Genomic DNA, 16,114 nt, shown 5'->3' with positions numbered 1-16,114 from the left:
TGACAGGAATCTCAGCTAAAGCCTCCATGACAGACGGCCATCCAGCCTCTGCCTAAAAGCCTCCAAGGAAGGAGACTGCAAATGAAGACATATGTCCATGCCAAAACAATCAATCTGGAAAGCAGAACAGTGTTTAACTGTTCCAATGCTCCTTTATAGAAGTGTAGAGTTGGAAGGGACCACAAGAGTCATTCTAGTCCAACTCCCTGCAGTGCAGGAATTTTTTACCCAACGTGGGGCTCGAACCCACAGAGCTATCATTATGAATCATAATGAACACACAACGCAAAGGATGATGGACTGGGAAGGGAGTTCACTCTGCCATCATGCTGCATCCTCTTTAGTCATCTATTTGATATTATTATTATTATTATTATTATTATTATTATTATTATTATTATTATTTATATATCGCCCTATACCCGGAGGTCTCAGGACGGTTCACAAAAAAGATACTAAGCATACTGTTGGTTAGTGCATGATGCTGATAATGCCAAGGTTTCAGGTTCGATCCCCGTATGGGACAGCTGCATATTCCTGCCTTGCAGGGGGTTGGACTAAATGACCCTCAGGGTCCCTTCCAACTCTACAGTTCAAGGATTCTGTTTACCCAGAAGCAAGTCCCTCCACGTTCAAGGGGACTGAGGTTCTGCAAAGGGTCTTTAAGAGGACTGCAGGCAGCCTTAATCTGCTGACAACAACCCATAAACCCTTTGGACCGATCCCTGTTTTCAGGCTGAACATCTGTTGCGCCACTTTGAGACACAATGCTAAACGCCAAAAGGAAAACAAGATAAGTTAACCATCCTGTCTTGAAGTTCCCTGGAGAGGTGGAGACCTTGCCAAGGAAGCAGAGCTGCCCTGGCTGGAGACTGACAAGCGGCGGGTGGAGCTGGACCCAGTTTAAAAATAGGAAGGAGCAAATAGCCTTCCCAACACCTTCTTGGCAAAACATGCCCAGGGCCATGAAATCCCCATCTTGGAGAGTCTGCTCCAATGTCTCCCTCTCCACTTCCCCACATTGTCTCCGCAGGAGAGAGGGGCTTTTTTTCCGTAGAAATCCCCTTCCTGCTCCTTCAGCTTCTGACGCAAAATGAATCATGACGCAGCTCGACTTCAGGCGAGGTGAGCCAAGGGGAAGCCCGGCTGACTCGAGTTTCAGAGGACACAAGAGAAGAGCTTCAGAAAAACCTTTGGGCAAGATCTGGATATCCAGAAGCGAGAGTCAGTGCATGCATGAGAGGGAACATCCTTCGGTGCTCCTGCACTTTGTCCATGCTCAGATGCTGGAGATTTTCCCCGTGGAAGACAAGGGCCTTCTTTGTGACTGCACCAAAAAGGGAAGAACGTCCAGAGGCCCAGCATTGCGCCACCTGCCTCCATCTGCCTTCAGTTGCTTGGTCAAGACTCGCTTTCCTTTTTGAGGGGGATTAAATCAGGGTTTCCCAAACTGGGGTCTCTAGCTGTTTGGGGACTACAACTCCCATCATCCCTAGCTATCAAGGCCAGCGGTCAGGGATGATGGGAGGTGTAGTCCCCAAACAGCTGGAGATCCCAGTTTGAGAAACCCTGGATTAAATGAACTGGAGAAGAACCGGTCAAAGTGTTAGACTAGGGCCTGTGAGTACAGGGTTTGAATCCCCCGCTCAACCATGGAGTTCACTGGGTATAACCTTGGGCCAGTCCCTATCTCTCTGCTTGATCTGCCTCACAGGGTGGTTGTGGGGTTTCAATGAACAGGCAGAGAACCTCATATATGTTAATAATAATAATTTATTATTTACACCCAACCCATCTGGCTGGGTTTCCCCAGCCACTCTGGGCGGCTCCCAACAGAACACTAAAAACGGAATAAACCACCAAACATTAAAAACTTCCCTAAACAGGGCTACCTTCAGATGTCTTCTAAATGTCAGATAGTTGTTTATTTCCTTGACATCTGATGGGAGGGCATGCCACAGGGAGGGCGCCACTACTGAGAAGGCCCTCTGCCTGGTTCCCTGTAACTTCACTTCTCGCAGGGAGGGAACCACCAGAAGGCCCTCGGAGCTGGACCCCGGTATCCGGGGTGGAGACACTTCTTCAGGTATACTGGGCCAAGGCCGTTTAGGGCTTTCAAGGTCAGCACCAACACTTTGAATTGTGCTCGGAAATGTACTGGAAGCCAGTGTAGGTCTTTCAGGACCGGTGTTATGTGGTCTCGGCAGCCGCTCCCAGTCACCAGTCTAACTGTCGCATTCTGGATTAATTGCAGTTTCCGGGTCACCTTCAAAGGTAGCCCCACAGAGAGCGCATTGCAGTAGTCCAAGCGGGAGATAACCAGAGCATGCACCACTCTGGTGAGACAGTCCGCGGGCAGGTAGGGTCTCATCCTGCATACCAGATAGAACTAGTAGACAGCTGCCCTGGACACTACCTGGAGCTCCTTGGAACTGGGATATAAATAAATGTAGTTTCTGAAGTGGTGGACAGAACCCTCAGATTTCTTCTGGACTTTTGAGGGTGCATAACTAGCATATGAAAACAGGATGATGAAAGCTGGCAAGGAGCGCCCTGGATGGCGGCCAAGGCGTCAGAGGGCAGTTCCAGACTTATCTTGGGTGGTGTCCTTTCCAGACCCCTATCAGGGAAAATACAATAGCAATTCACCCTCTGCTCAGATTATAGGGAGGGGAGAATCCTCGCAAGGAAGTCCTGTTAGGAAAGTGGGACTAGCTTTCTCACTTTGGGGGCCTGAGAGCCCAGCAACAGTGGGGTTGGCTGGACGAAAGAGAGAACTGTGGTGTATTTAATACAGCAGCACATGCAAAAGCTTGCAGAATCGTAGAGCTGTAGGATGGGAAGGGAACCCCAAAGGTCATCTAGCCCAACCCCGTGCCCTGCAGGAACCACAGCTGAAGAATCCCCGGCAGATAGATCTCCAGCCTCTGTTTTAAAACCTTGCAGGCCTCCCCCTTCTGAGGGAGTCTGTTCCGCTCTTGAACAGCTCGAAGGAGCTCAAGTTGATGAACACGGTTCTCCCTGCCCCCAATTAATCCCCATAACAACCCTGGGAGGGACGTCAGGCTGAGAGGCAGTGGCTGGTTTGTGGTGGGAATGTAGAGAAATTAAAATTTTTGGGAAATGATATATAATGAATTGAAGAAAATGTTTAAAATGACATTTGTTAAAAAAACTGTTAGGGATTGTAGGACAAGACCTGCCAAGGAAAATAAAGAATCTATTTATGTATGCAACAACAGCGGCAAGAGTCTTGATAGCACAAGGATGGAAGAATGAGGAAACCCCGACAAAAGAACAGTGGCAAGAGAAATTGATGAACTATGCAGAGCTGGCTAAACTAACATATAAATTGAGAGATAAGGACAACTGTGACTTCAAAGAAGAATGGGGACTCTTTACAAATTACTTAAAAAGACAACAAAATGAATTGGACTCCTTGGCAGGTTTTGAATAAACAGACACAAATTTATTGATTGTTAATATAGCAGATAGATAATATAAGGATTTATACAATTTTACAGTATGCAGAGAATAATATCTGTTGAAAAATCAGAGGAGCTGAGGGATGTCTTGGGGGGGAGGGAGGGCTTGATGGGGAGGTGGGGGAAGGGGGGAAATAATGAATATGAGATGTTCTGATATTTTGATATGTTGAAATTGTTAATAATTTTTTTTTCCAAAAAAAAGAGAGAGAGGCTGTGGCTGCTCCCCAAGGTCCCAGCCTGTGAGTTTCACAGCTGAGTGGCGGAATTCGAACCCTGGTCTCTCCCTGGTCCAAGTCTGATGCCCAAACTGCTACAGCACCCTGCCTGCTTCCCCACTGCTGCATGTAACCCTGGAATGGTTATAAAAGAAGACAAAATATCCAGCTAATTTGATGTTGGCATGGGGGCAAAAATGCCCCCGACCGCTTCTCCTCTAGAGGTCTTTCCAATTTTGAGCATTAAGAAGATCTGACTGACATTAGGAGCCGCTCAACAGGAGGGCTGAACAGTAAATCGCCATATCATTGAATACCGGTAATGAAATAAAGAACCTTTTAATGAGGGTGAAAGAGGAGAACGCAAAATATGGTCTGAAGCTCAACATCAAAAAACCGAAGATCATGGCCACTGGGCCCATCACCTCCTGGCAAATAGAAGGGGAAGAAATGGAGGCAGTGAGAGATTTTACTTTCTTGGGCTCCATGATCACTGCAGATGGTGACAGCAGTCACGAAATTAAAAGAAGCCTGCTTCTTGGGAGAAAAGCAATGACAAACCTAGACAGCATCTTAAAAAGCAGAGACATCACCTTGCCAACAAAGGTCCGTATAATTAAAACTATGGTTTTCTCAATAGTGATGTATGGAAGTGAGAGCTGGACCATCAAGAAGGCTGATCACCGAAGAATTGATGCTTTAGAATTATGGTGCTGGAGGAGACTCTTGAGAGTCCCATGGACAGATCCTGAAGCTGAGGCTCCAAGACTTTGGCTACCTCATGAGAAGAGAAGACTCCCTGGAAAAGACCCTGATGTTGGGAAAGATGGAGGGCACAAGGAGAAGGGGACAACAGAGGGCGAGATGGTGGGACAGTATTCTCGAAGCTACCAGCATGAGTTTGACCAAGCTGCGGGAGGCAGTGGAAGACAGGAGTGCCTGGAAGAGTTTTTATTTTTATTTTCTTGTGGTGTTTACATGGTTGGTTCCCCGTAAATAGCTTTCATCCATATTAAAAGGGATAGGATGTTTATTATTATTATTATTATTATTTAAAGGAGACTATCTTTTTGCTTTCTTTTTTGTCCTCCCTCCCTTTGATTAAAAGTGAAAGATTGGTGGGATGAGGGCTTGGGGGGGGGAATGGAGGGGAGAAGATTTAGCTGACTGCCTTATGCTGAAATGGGAGGTGGGGTACTATGTGAGAATGATGGGGAGGTAAGCAGTGCAAGCAAATGCGTGTCTACTCACAAGCAAGCCCTACTGAATTCAATGAGGCTTACTCCCAGAAAAGTAGAAGTCCGTTTAGTTGAACTCAGTGGGGCTTTGGCATGCACAGATTCCACTTAGACCTCGGAGATTCAACCTGACGAGTCTTAAATTAGTTGAGAATATATTAAATATATTATGTGGAAGTTTATTTAATATTTTTTATTAAATCTACCGCTTCCTTACACTTTAAGGCCCTTCACAGCCGTAGGGAGCCTCATCAAGGCCCTCTGCCACCACAGATATATATCGTGATATATTGAGATATTGTGATATTTAGCTGGTGATATATCGTGATGTTGAAAACCAGATATCATCCAGCCCTAGTTGACAATGGGATGGACTCCCTCAGAAGGGGGCCAGCCTCTCCATCCTTGGATGTTTTTAAACAGGAGCTGGAGAACTCTCTGCCGGGGATTCTTTAGCTCTGGTTCCTGCATGGCGAGGGGTTGGGACAGATGACCTTTGGGGGCCCCTTCCAATTCTACAATTCCACGATTCTCTTATTCTACCTTGGCAAGAACCACACTAGCATTTACTAGCCGGCTTTGCTAATGCAAAGAGATCTGTGTGCTTCAATTAGGATTTAACGAACTCGATTTCATCTTTTTGAAGGAACATCTATTTTTTGCCCGTCTCTTTTTTGGTCCCAATAGCCCTGTCTTGTCCCCTTCCAATGGCTTTGGGTCCTGCTTTGCAGGAATTGCTCAGCTGCCGTTCCTGCGTTGGAGGGGGTTGAGCTAGATGACCTTTGGCGATCCCTTCCAACTCTACCATTCCAATATTCGACGAAGGAAAGACATCCCTCCGAACATCCCCCCCCCCCCCAGACCTCGGGCACACAGCCAGACTTGAGGTCTCCGGATTCTCTTGCCCTGAATCATCCTTGCTATTCCTGGATATCCTCTTTCGACAGGGCTATTCTTAAACAGTCCTCTTCTCTTCTTCCCTTCCCACCCGCCTAGCAGGGGCTGCTTTCTCAGAGCTGACACACTGAACTCTTGTGGCCGGCTCAGATTCTCTCTATGGTGCAACAAGAACCCCTTTTATGGGTGCGCCTGTTCAGCGCTTCAGGAACTCTTTGAGGAGACGAACCTTCCCGGATGGCTCTTCCTTTGCAAGGAGACTTCTGGCTCCCTTGCCACAAAAGCAACAGGGACCAGCCACTTGATGAGGCTCAGAGATCATGCAAGGAGCCACCCCTGACCTCTGCCACCATCTTCCCAGAAGCTCCTTCCCCCAAAGATACGATACGATAATCTTTATTGTCATTTTCCCATACAGAACAACGAAATTGAAAAAATCTGCATCAGACATTCAAATACCAATAAGCCTGCTATCCCAGCCTGGTTAGCCCCCTTAAAATACCCCATAATTAAATGCAATATACTCCCACAGAGACTACCTTACACTGCGTTTAAAACCAAAATCGCATTTGGATAGAAACTGTTTCTCAGGCAGCTAGTCCTAGTCTTATAACCCTGTAATCCAGAAGGCAGAAGCTGAAAGAGATCATTTCCGGGGTGCGCACTATCCTGCGCTATCTCTGCAGCTTTCTTATGGCACCTGGAAGCGTAGATTTGATCCAAGGTGGGAAGAGTGCACCCAAATAGTCTCTCCGCAGTCTTTACAACCCTGGACAGCATTGTTTTTCCTTGACCGTGCAGCTCCTAAACCACACACACAGACCTGTAGTTAGAGAGCCAGTGTGGTGTAGTGGTTAAGAGCGGCAGTCACGTAATCTGGGTAACCGGGTTCGTGTCTCCGCTCCTCCACATGCAGCTGCTGGGTGACCTTGGGCCAGTCACACTTCTCTGAAGTCTCTCAGCCCCACTCACCTCACAGAGTGTTTGTTGTGGGGGAGGAAGGGAAAGGAGATTGTTAGCCGCTTTGAGACTCCTGAAGGGGAGTGAAAGGCGGGATATCAAATCCAAACTCTTCTTCTTCTTCTTCTTACCTATAAGTTAATACACTCTCCACAGTACAGTGGTAAAATGCCATCAACAGGTCCTTTGAGATATTGTTTTTCTGGAGGATTCTCAGAAAATATAACCTCTGCTTTGCTCTCTTCATCAGGTATTTACTGTTTTCTCCCCAGGTTAGGTCATCTCTCAACTCCATTCCCAGAAATCGCAACACCAAGATCTGTTCCATGCACTTCCCCTCAATAATGAGTGGCTGAATATTTAATTTACATTTCCTAAAGTCCACAATAATCTCTAGCGAGGTCGGGCCTGGCTGAGCTTGCAAAGTGGGAAGTTACTCTATACACGTTTAAGAGTCTAGTTGCCTATGAGACCCATTACAGTGTCAGACTAGAACCTGCGAGACCTGGGTTCGAATCCTCCATCTGGCCATGAAGCTCACTGGGCGATCTTGAGGGCTAGTCACTCACTCTCAGCCTATCCTACCTGACTGGGTTGTTGTTGTTGGGGGGTGTGAAATGAAGGGGGAGAGAACCATTCTAAAACTGGTAGCAGAACATCTTGCTGGGACTGTCAACAATACCATGTTCATCACAACGTTGGCATTCCCATTTGTTTTTGTCCAGAGAACACCTTGTACACACAAACGTAATTCTCTGAAAGTCCCTTTTCCACCCCCCAGAGGTCAGCTCGGGTGGATCTACACACAGGGGGAAACGCTATAAATAAGTCAGAAATTTAATCATTATAACAAAGGGGGGGATGCTATGGGAAATCGCAATGAATTTTTTTTTACTCTCCAGCACCATTTGGTGTTGCCTGTTTATAACGCATTCAAAACACTGTTTTTGATGAATGCAGCTGAGTCCCTTGTCAGACGCACTGTTGCTCTTATGCCGTTGAGGATTAAACAGACAGATAGACAGACAGACAGACAGAGAAAGAGTAAATTGAATCAGGTGCTAAGTTTCCTGGAATGACCCAAGCAACTAACGACTCCTTCCAGACACAACAACTAATGTCCAGTTTTCTTTCTTGCAGGGTTAGACTTTGGAACTCTCTCCCACAGGAGGCAAGGATGGCTACCAACCTGGGTGGCTTGAAAAGAGACTAGACAAATTCGCAGAGGAGAGACTCTGATCCACAATGGCTCTGCTCTGCCTCAGTTGGAAATTGAGGCTGCATATCCCCCTGGGACAAGAGCCTTGGCCACTTCAGACAAACAAGAGGCAGAGGCTTCCGATTCTACCCTGCATCTATCCTCAACTGGGACGTTGGTCAGAACTTAGCCAAAGGCAACCATCCTGCCCCTCAGCCAGGAAAAAGCAAAGGCCAGCCAAACACCATTCCCTGCTCCTCATAGTGGTTCCTGATCAAGGGCTTGGATCCACAGGATGTCAAACTCAGCCAAGAGCCTAAGGTCAAACAGATTCCTCACTGGCCTTGCAGACAACTTCATTGTCCAGAAAGTGGGAGAAGCAACAAGAGGAACAGCCATTTTAGATCTGGTCCTAACCAATGTTGATGACCTGGTTAGTGAGGTAGAAGTGGAAGGATCATTAGGCGCGAGTGATCATGCTCTTCTGAAGTTTACTATACAGCGGAAAGGAGCAGCCAAGCATACTAAGACTCAATTTCTTGACTTTAAGAAAGCCGACTTCATAAAACTTAGGGAAGTGCTGGGTGAGATCCCATGGACAGTAATACTAAAAGGAAAGGGAGTTCATGATGGCTGGGAGTTTGTTAAGAGGGAGATAGTAAAAGCACAACGTCAGGCAATACCAATGAGACGGAAACATGGAAGGTGCCTAAAGAAGCCAGGGTGGCTATCTAAAGAACTTTTAACTGAGTTAAGATTAAAAAAGGATGTGTACAAAAAATGGAAAAGGGGGGAAACCACCAAAGAGGAATTCAAACAAATAGCCAGCACGTGTAGACACAAAGTCAGAAAAGCTAAAGCACAGAATGAACTCAGGCTTGCTAGAGAGGTTAAAAGCAACAAAAAAGGCTTCTATGGGTATGTTCGTAGCAAAAGGAAGAACAAAGAAACAGTGGGGTCACTCAGAGGAGAAGATGGTGAAATGCAAACAGGGGACACAGAAAGGGCTGAACTCCTCAATGCCTTCTTTGCCTCAGTCTTCTCCGACAAGGAAAACAATGCCCGACCTGAAGAATTTGGAGCAAATGATTCAGCAAAGGAAACACAGCCCAGGATAACTAAGGAGATAGTACAAGAATACTTGGCCAGTTTAGATGTATTCAACTCTCCAGGGCCAGATGAACTGCATCCAAGAGTATTAAAAGAACTGGCAGATGTGATCTCAGAACCACTGGCAGTCATCTTTGAGAATTCCTGGAGAACAGGCGAAGTCCCGGCAGACTGGAGGAGGGCAAATGTTGTCCCTATTTTCAAAAAGGGGAAAAGAGAGGACCCAAATAATTACCGCCCAGTCAGTCTGACATCAATACCAGGGAAGATTCTGGAGCAGATCATTAAGCAAACAGTCTGTGTGCACCTAGAAAGGAATGCTGTGATCACCAATAGTCAGCATGGATTTCTGAAAAATAAGTCATGTCAGACTAACCTGATCTCGTTTTTTGACAGAATTACAAGCCTGGTAGATGAAGGGAACGCAGTGGATGTAGCCTACCTTGATTTCAACAAGGCATTTGACAAGGTGCCCCATGATATTCTTGTAAAGAAACTGGTAAAATGCGGTCTTGACTATGCTACCACTCAGTGGATTTGTAACTGGCTGACTGACCGAACCCAAAGGGTGCTCATCAATGGTTCCTCTTCATCCTGGAGAAGAGTGACTAGTGGGGTGCCACAGGGTTCTGTCTTGGGCCCGGTCTTATTCAACATCTTTCCCTAACTGCCAGTAATTCTTTTCTTTTTTAAATTACCTTTCCAGCCCAGGATCAACGACTTGGATGATGGACTCAAGGGCATCCTGATCAAATTTGCGGATGACACCAAACTGGGAGGGATGGCTAACACCCCAGAGGACAGGATCACACTTCAAAACGACCTTGACAGATTAGAGAACTGGGCCAAAACAAACAAGATGAATTTTAACAGGGAGAAATGTAAAGTATTGCACTTGGGCAAAAAAAATGAGAGGCACAAATACAAGATGGGTGACACCTGGCTTGAGAGCAGTACATGTGAAAAGGATCTAGGAGTCTTGGTTGACCACAAACTTGACATGAGCCAACAGTGTGACGCGGCAACTAAAAAAGCCAATGCAATTCTGGGCTGCATCAAGAGGAGTATAGCATCTAGATGAAGGGAAGTAATAGTGCCACTGTATTCTGCTCTGGTCAGACCTCACCTGGAGTACTGTGTCCAGTTCTGGGCACCACAATTCAAGAAGGACACTGACAAACTGGAACGTGTCCAGAGGAGGGCAACCAAAATGGTCAAAGGCCTGGAAACGATGCCTTATGAGGAACGGCTAAGGGAGCTGGGCATGTTTAGCCTGGAGAAGAGGAGGTTAAGGGGTGATATGATAGCCATGTTCAAATATATAAAAGGATGTCACATAGAGGAGGGAGAAAGGTTGTTTTCTGCTGCTCCAGAGAAGCGGACACGGAGCAATGGATCCAAACTACAAGAAAGAAGATTCCACCTAAACATTGGGAAGAACTTCCTGACAGTAAGAGCTGTTCGACAGTGGAATTTGCTGCCAAGGAGTGTGGTGGAGTCTCCTACTTTGGAGGTCTTTAAGCAGAGGCTTGACAACCATATGTCAGGAGTGCTCTGATGGTGTTTCCTGCTTGGCAGGGGGTTGGACTCGATGGCCCTTGTGGTCTCTTCCAACTCTATGATTCTATGATTCTATGATCCCCTGGCAGATGCAAACTCGGCGCGAGGTCACACTGTTCCCATCAACTGCATCAGAACCTTGGGAACTTTCTCTTAGAAAGGAAGTGAAGCTGAAAGCAGGAAAAGCCTGTTATAAGCACCTGTGCAAGTGAAGAACAGACCTTCCAAGTGTCCCTATTTTCCAGGGACGTCCCTGCTTTAGAAAAGCCACCCCGGTTTCTGATCTGAACCCAGAATGTCCCACTTTTCCTTAGGATGTCCCTATTTTCATCAGAGAAATGTTGGAGGGTATGGAGTTACCCGACCCCCGAACCATCCTGTAAAGGGAATTTTTAAAAATGTTTAATGTTTTATTCTGTTTTTATATATGTTGGAAGCTGCCCAGAGTGGCTGGGGCAGCCCAGTAAGACGTGTGGGGTATAAATAGGAAAATTATCCTTATGGAATGGAGCGTCCCTGTTTTCACTGGAGAAACTTTGGAGGGTATGTGTAAAATTTGGCACAATCGACCAGCTGTATCAGTGCCTCTTGAGAGTCCCATGGACTTCAAGAAGATCAAACCTCTCCATTCTGAAGGAAATCAGCCCTGAGTGCTCCCTGGAAGGAAAGATCCTGAAGCTGAGGCTCCAAGACTTTGGCCACCTCAGGAGAAGAGAAGACTCCCTGGAAAAGACCCTGATGTTGGGAAAGATGGAGGGCACAAGGAGAAGGGGACCACAGAGGACCAGATGGTGGGACAGTGTTCTTGAAGCTACCAGCATGAGTTTGACCAAACTGCGGGAGGCAGTGGAAGACAGGAGTGCCTGGCGTGCTCTGGTCCAGGGGGTCACGAAGAGGCGGACACGACTAAACGACTAAACAACAACATCAGTGCTTAAGATGGGGCGCAACTCTCCAGCCACATTCAATGTCACCACATGCTGAACTTCCATAGTACATTTAGGCTGCCTTATCAGGTGAGGAATATGGATTTGGGTGTCTCTCTTCAACAGACGCCTTGGTTTGGGGCCACAGGGTGACCACAGGGACCACCGAGCTCACAGACTAGCTGTGCCTTTTGGGGGTTTGGGGCAGCAGGGAGAAGCCAAGGATTGAACGTGTGACCTGCTGAATGTTGGGAAGGCCCTTGGTGCCCCTAAGATGTGGCTCTGTGACTTTCTCTCCCTTTCCGAGAATTGTTTCCATGTCACTCGGCAGCATAAAGAGTCCTTTCAGCCACCTCCTCCCCTGCCAATGCTAGGAACTCACAGAGCCAAGAAGAGGCCAGGCGTTTCCCTGTGTGAAGAATGCCTGAACTTCTCCTCACGCAGAGAGTAGGTGGCAAGCGGTTTGCATGCCCCGAAAGAGCAAGGAATTCTGCTCAATATTGATCCAGAACAAAACTCCCAATGTATAGTTAGCAGAGTAAAAACTTAAACGCATTGCGGGATTCCCCAAAAATAGACCAGAGGCAATGAATATGTCATCCAGCAGAGCTTTGCTGCTACTGAAGGCAAATGAGCATAATGTTCACAAATCCCATACATTCAAGACTGGCACTGTCCATAAGAATTGCAGTTTGCAGCAGACTTAACTCAAACTTACAATAACTTATAAGACTAAAACCTTAACACTATATACAGAACACCACACCAGAAGGAAGAGAGACACACAAAGAGAGAGTGAAACCCACGCTCCTTCTGGCCCTACTTTTATAGTCCGCATGACCTTAACAGAAGCGATAACAGAACCATTTTAAGCCAGCTGCATTCAGCTTCTCTGAAGAAATAACCCAAACATCAGGAACCTTCTGCCTGCTTCTTTCACATGGAGCTGCTTCCAGACCCCTCTTGAATTAAGTAGAATAGGAAAGATCTCTCCACATCAGAGCAATACTTTTTGCACTAAGAAATGCAAACTGACACAGGATGGGTGCTCCAACACCTGCAGCAGCCAGCTCCACTCCCATGGACCCCTAGCCAGGAAGGCTCTGCTCCACAATCAGAGGCAGAAATGTTTCTGAATCCCAGTTGTTGGAACCACAGGAGGGGAGAGTGTTCCTCTTCTGCTTGAATCCAGCTTGTGGGTTTCGCTTTGGGGCACCCACTTGGCCACTGGGGGACCAGAATGCTGGCCTAAAGGGACCATTGGCCTGATCCAGCACAGTTCACTGGCCTGATCCAGCCTAGGACCCTTGTACCTACGGGACTGCCTCTCCTGGTATGTCCCACGGAGGACCTTACGGTCTTCAAACAAAAACATCTTGGAGGTCCCGGGCCACAGAAGAAGAAGAAGAAGAAGAGTTTGGATTTGATATCCCGCCTTTCACTCCCCTTCAGGAGTCTCAAAGCGGCTAACATTCTCCTTTCCCTTCCTCCCCCACAACAAACACTCTGTGAGGTGAGTGGGGCTGAGAGACTTCAGAGAAGTGTGACTGGCCCAAGGTCACCCAGCAGCTGCATGTGGAGGAGCGGAGACGCGAACCCGGTTCCCCAGATTACGAGACTACCGCTCTTAACCACTACACCACACTGGCTCTCAACTAGAGCCAGCCACAGAGAGGTTAGGTTGGCCTCAACTAGAGCCAGGGCTTTTTCGGCTGTGGCCCTGACTTGGTGGAACGCTCTGTCCCAAGAGACTAGGACCCTGCGGGACTTGACATCTTTCCGCAGGGCCTGCAAGACAGAGCTGTTCCACCAGGCCTTTGGCCAAGGCACAGTCTGACCCCCTCCTTCTGCAATCCTCATAGAGCTATAGACCAATGGTTGCCATTAATTTGATTCTGAATTGATTTTAGGATGAAATGATTTTAGAATGTGTTTCAATTACTGTATTTTTCGCTCTATAAGACACACCTTTTCCCTCCTAAAAAGTAAGGGGAAATGTGTGTGCGTCTTAATGGAGTGAATGCAGGCTGCACAGCTATCCCAGAAGCCAGAACATCAAGAGGGATCACTGCGCAGTGATGCTTCTTGTTGTTCTGGCGTCTGGGATTCAGAATATTTTTTTTCTTGTTTTCCTCCTCCAAAAACTAGGGGTGTCTTATGGTCTGGTGCATCTTATAGAGCGAAAAATACGGTAATAGATTGTAATTTTATGTAAACTGTGTTATGTTTACTGTTGGCAGCCGCTCTGAGCCCAGCTTCGGCTGGGGAGGGTGGGATAGAAATAAATTATTTATTTATTTATTTATTATTATTATTATTCTGCATTAAGTTACAGAGTTGTAGAGTTGGAAGGGACCATGAGGGTCATCTGGTCCAGCCCCTGTTGCCCATTGCAGGGCTTGAACCCACAGCCCAAAGAGATCAAGAGTCTACCTAATGAGCTCTTATGTTCTCATCTGCTTGGCCATTGTGAGGGCAGGATACTGGACTAGATGAGCCGACGGCTTCACAAGAGGGTTAGCCAAATTCACGGAGAACTTTATTTCACGCACACTTTGCTTCCCAAGCAAAGCTAATTTATTATCCATTTAAGCAAAAGGTCTTTTGAATTCGCAAGTCGCGTTCCAAATTTTGAGCACCCCACATTGGGGGAATTTGCAAATGGCAAGACGTCCCACTGCCTCGCATCTCCCAACGGTAGGAACGGCCGCGAGCAAAAGTTGGCCAGCTGCTCTGAAGATTTTGTGGAGATCTCCTACCTGTTTCTGCCCATCTTCTCATGGTCTTTGACGACGACGTGGAGCTCCGCATTCTGATCTAATGGAATCCCTTTCAGGTCCCACTCAAAGCCCTAAGAGGAGAGGAGGGAAGCAGGTCAGGGACTGAGGGCGGGGGTCCCAATCCTCCCTCTCAACTTGCCGGGAGATCCAACTGATCTAGTTACTCATGTTGGCTATTTGCAGATTAGTTGCACTGCAGAAGGCATTCTGGGGAGACCACACATTACAAGGAACACAAAATAACTTTTAATAACAAAAACAAAATCTCCTTTTACAATATATCAATAAGCATGACCCATCCACTAGGGTACTGAGAGAGCTAGGTGCTGCTCTTTATATTCTATACCCAACAGCTTACTTAACATAACTTAACAGCACCTGCTTTACTGCTTCACAGCTGTAAAACTAGGTCACGTTATTTGCTCTGGCCTTTAAAGAAATACACATCTTGTGGAACAATAATGAACCTTCCAATTTAAAGAGACCATTCAACAACTCAGTGCGGTGGAAGTGCAGGCTCAGAGCATCTTCCAGAGCTGATCCCTGACAGTGGGAATGTGATGCTGGGACTGACCCACAGCCGTCTCTGCTGAAATTAAGCACAGGATCATACCCATCAGAGACTCAGGCAGAGGGGCGGCTGGCTCACCTCGTTCCACACGGGGTTGACGTTGTTCTTGATCACCTTGGTTCTCTTCTTCACCCCTAGGAAAGACAGCAGAAAGATAAGAAACGGCCCCAGTAGCAGCACATTTTGCACAATGTTCTGAACAGATGTTTCCGCATTAACAAGTCACAGCCCAGTCGGAGACGGGGCAGAGATCATCAGCAGCAGGAGGTGCGCACAAGAACCTGAGTTCGAACTATTGCATCCCAAGTTTAAAATTATCTTGGGCGGAAAGAGCTCCCTCTGAATCCTTGGCCAGAGGTTGGTGCAGATGGCCAACTCCTGCCCAAAGAGACTCCAGCTGGCACCCTGCTACTAGGTGCCAGGGTGGGGGCGGCAGGCAAGATAAGGGAAGGGAAGGGGTGCAGCAGGATCAGGGCTGCAGTTCCAAGGCTGGGCACGGGCAGAAAAGGCAAATGACAAGCACAATGGCATCAGCAACGGAACAAGCCTGGGTGCAAAACAGGTTTCTTTGAGGTCTCTCTCACACACACAAGCACATCCACACTCATTCTCTCTAAAACACAGAAAGCCTTCGGTCCAGCCATCTCCTCTGGACGGCGGGTCTAAAGCCACCTATCTGTCTGTCCCCATCAGAGTAGACAATTGCAATTCTGGAAGGAGTAACAGCAACAAGATCCCTGGCAGCCGGTGTGGCTGAAGATCCCGCACACAGCTGTCCCAGATCGCAGAGATCCAGGTGTCAGTGCTCTGTTTATCCACCTGCCCAATTTAAGAGGAAGATGTTGGCGCTTACAAGAGAACAGGGAAAGCAATCAATTCGTTTTTTCCATATCATTTTTATCTCCAAAAATATTCCAAAACATTTATTATATATAATTAAAAAACAAAAACATGCAAAGTTTCTTCTGGACTTCCAGCCCCTCCTTTCCAGATGTTTCTTTTTTACTCCTTTTTATTAGCTGTTTTACAGCACATAAGTTTTAATTTTCTAAACCCCACTATCGTTAATTCTGTCAATAATCTGTGTCTTATATTTCAAATCCTGCAGACGACTTCATGTATGGGTTATAATTTGAGAGGTAATCCTCCTTAAACACTTCATCATTATGCC

General features: G+C 46.9%; 1 protein-coding gene across 7 annotated transcripts in view; it reads right to left on the bottom strand.

Annotated features, from left to right (window-relative positions):
- Positions 1–16,114, bottom strand: part of DYSF (dysferlin) — a 201,252-nt gene that overhangs the window by 166,155 nt on the left and 18,983 nt on the right. For all 7 annotated transcript variants that reach the window (XM_081206891.1, XM_081206893.1, XM_081206895.1 and 4 more), the window contains exons 2-3: positions 15,022–15,077; positions 14,352–14,443 (exon numbers count right to left, since the gene is read on the bottom strand). In XM_081206891.1, coding sequence (XP_081063017.1) covers positions 14,352–14,443; positions 15,022–15,077 — 148 coding nt within the window. The remainder of the gene's footprint in view (positions 1–14,351; positions 14,444–15,021; positions 15,078–16,114) is intronic.

The sequence above is a fragment of the Podarcis bocagei genome (genome assembly GCF_964188305.1).
Source record: "Podarcis bocagei genome assembly, chromosome: 9".
Classification (NCBI taxonomy): domain Eukaryota; kingdom Metazoa; phylum Chordata; class Lepidosauria; order Squamata; family Lacertidae; genus Podarcis; species Podarcis bocagei.
Note: the sequence above shows the minus strand (reverse complement) of the source record. Positions and strands in the feature narration are given on the sequence as shown.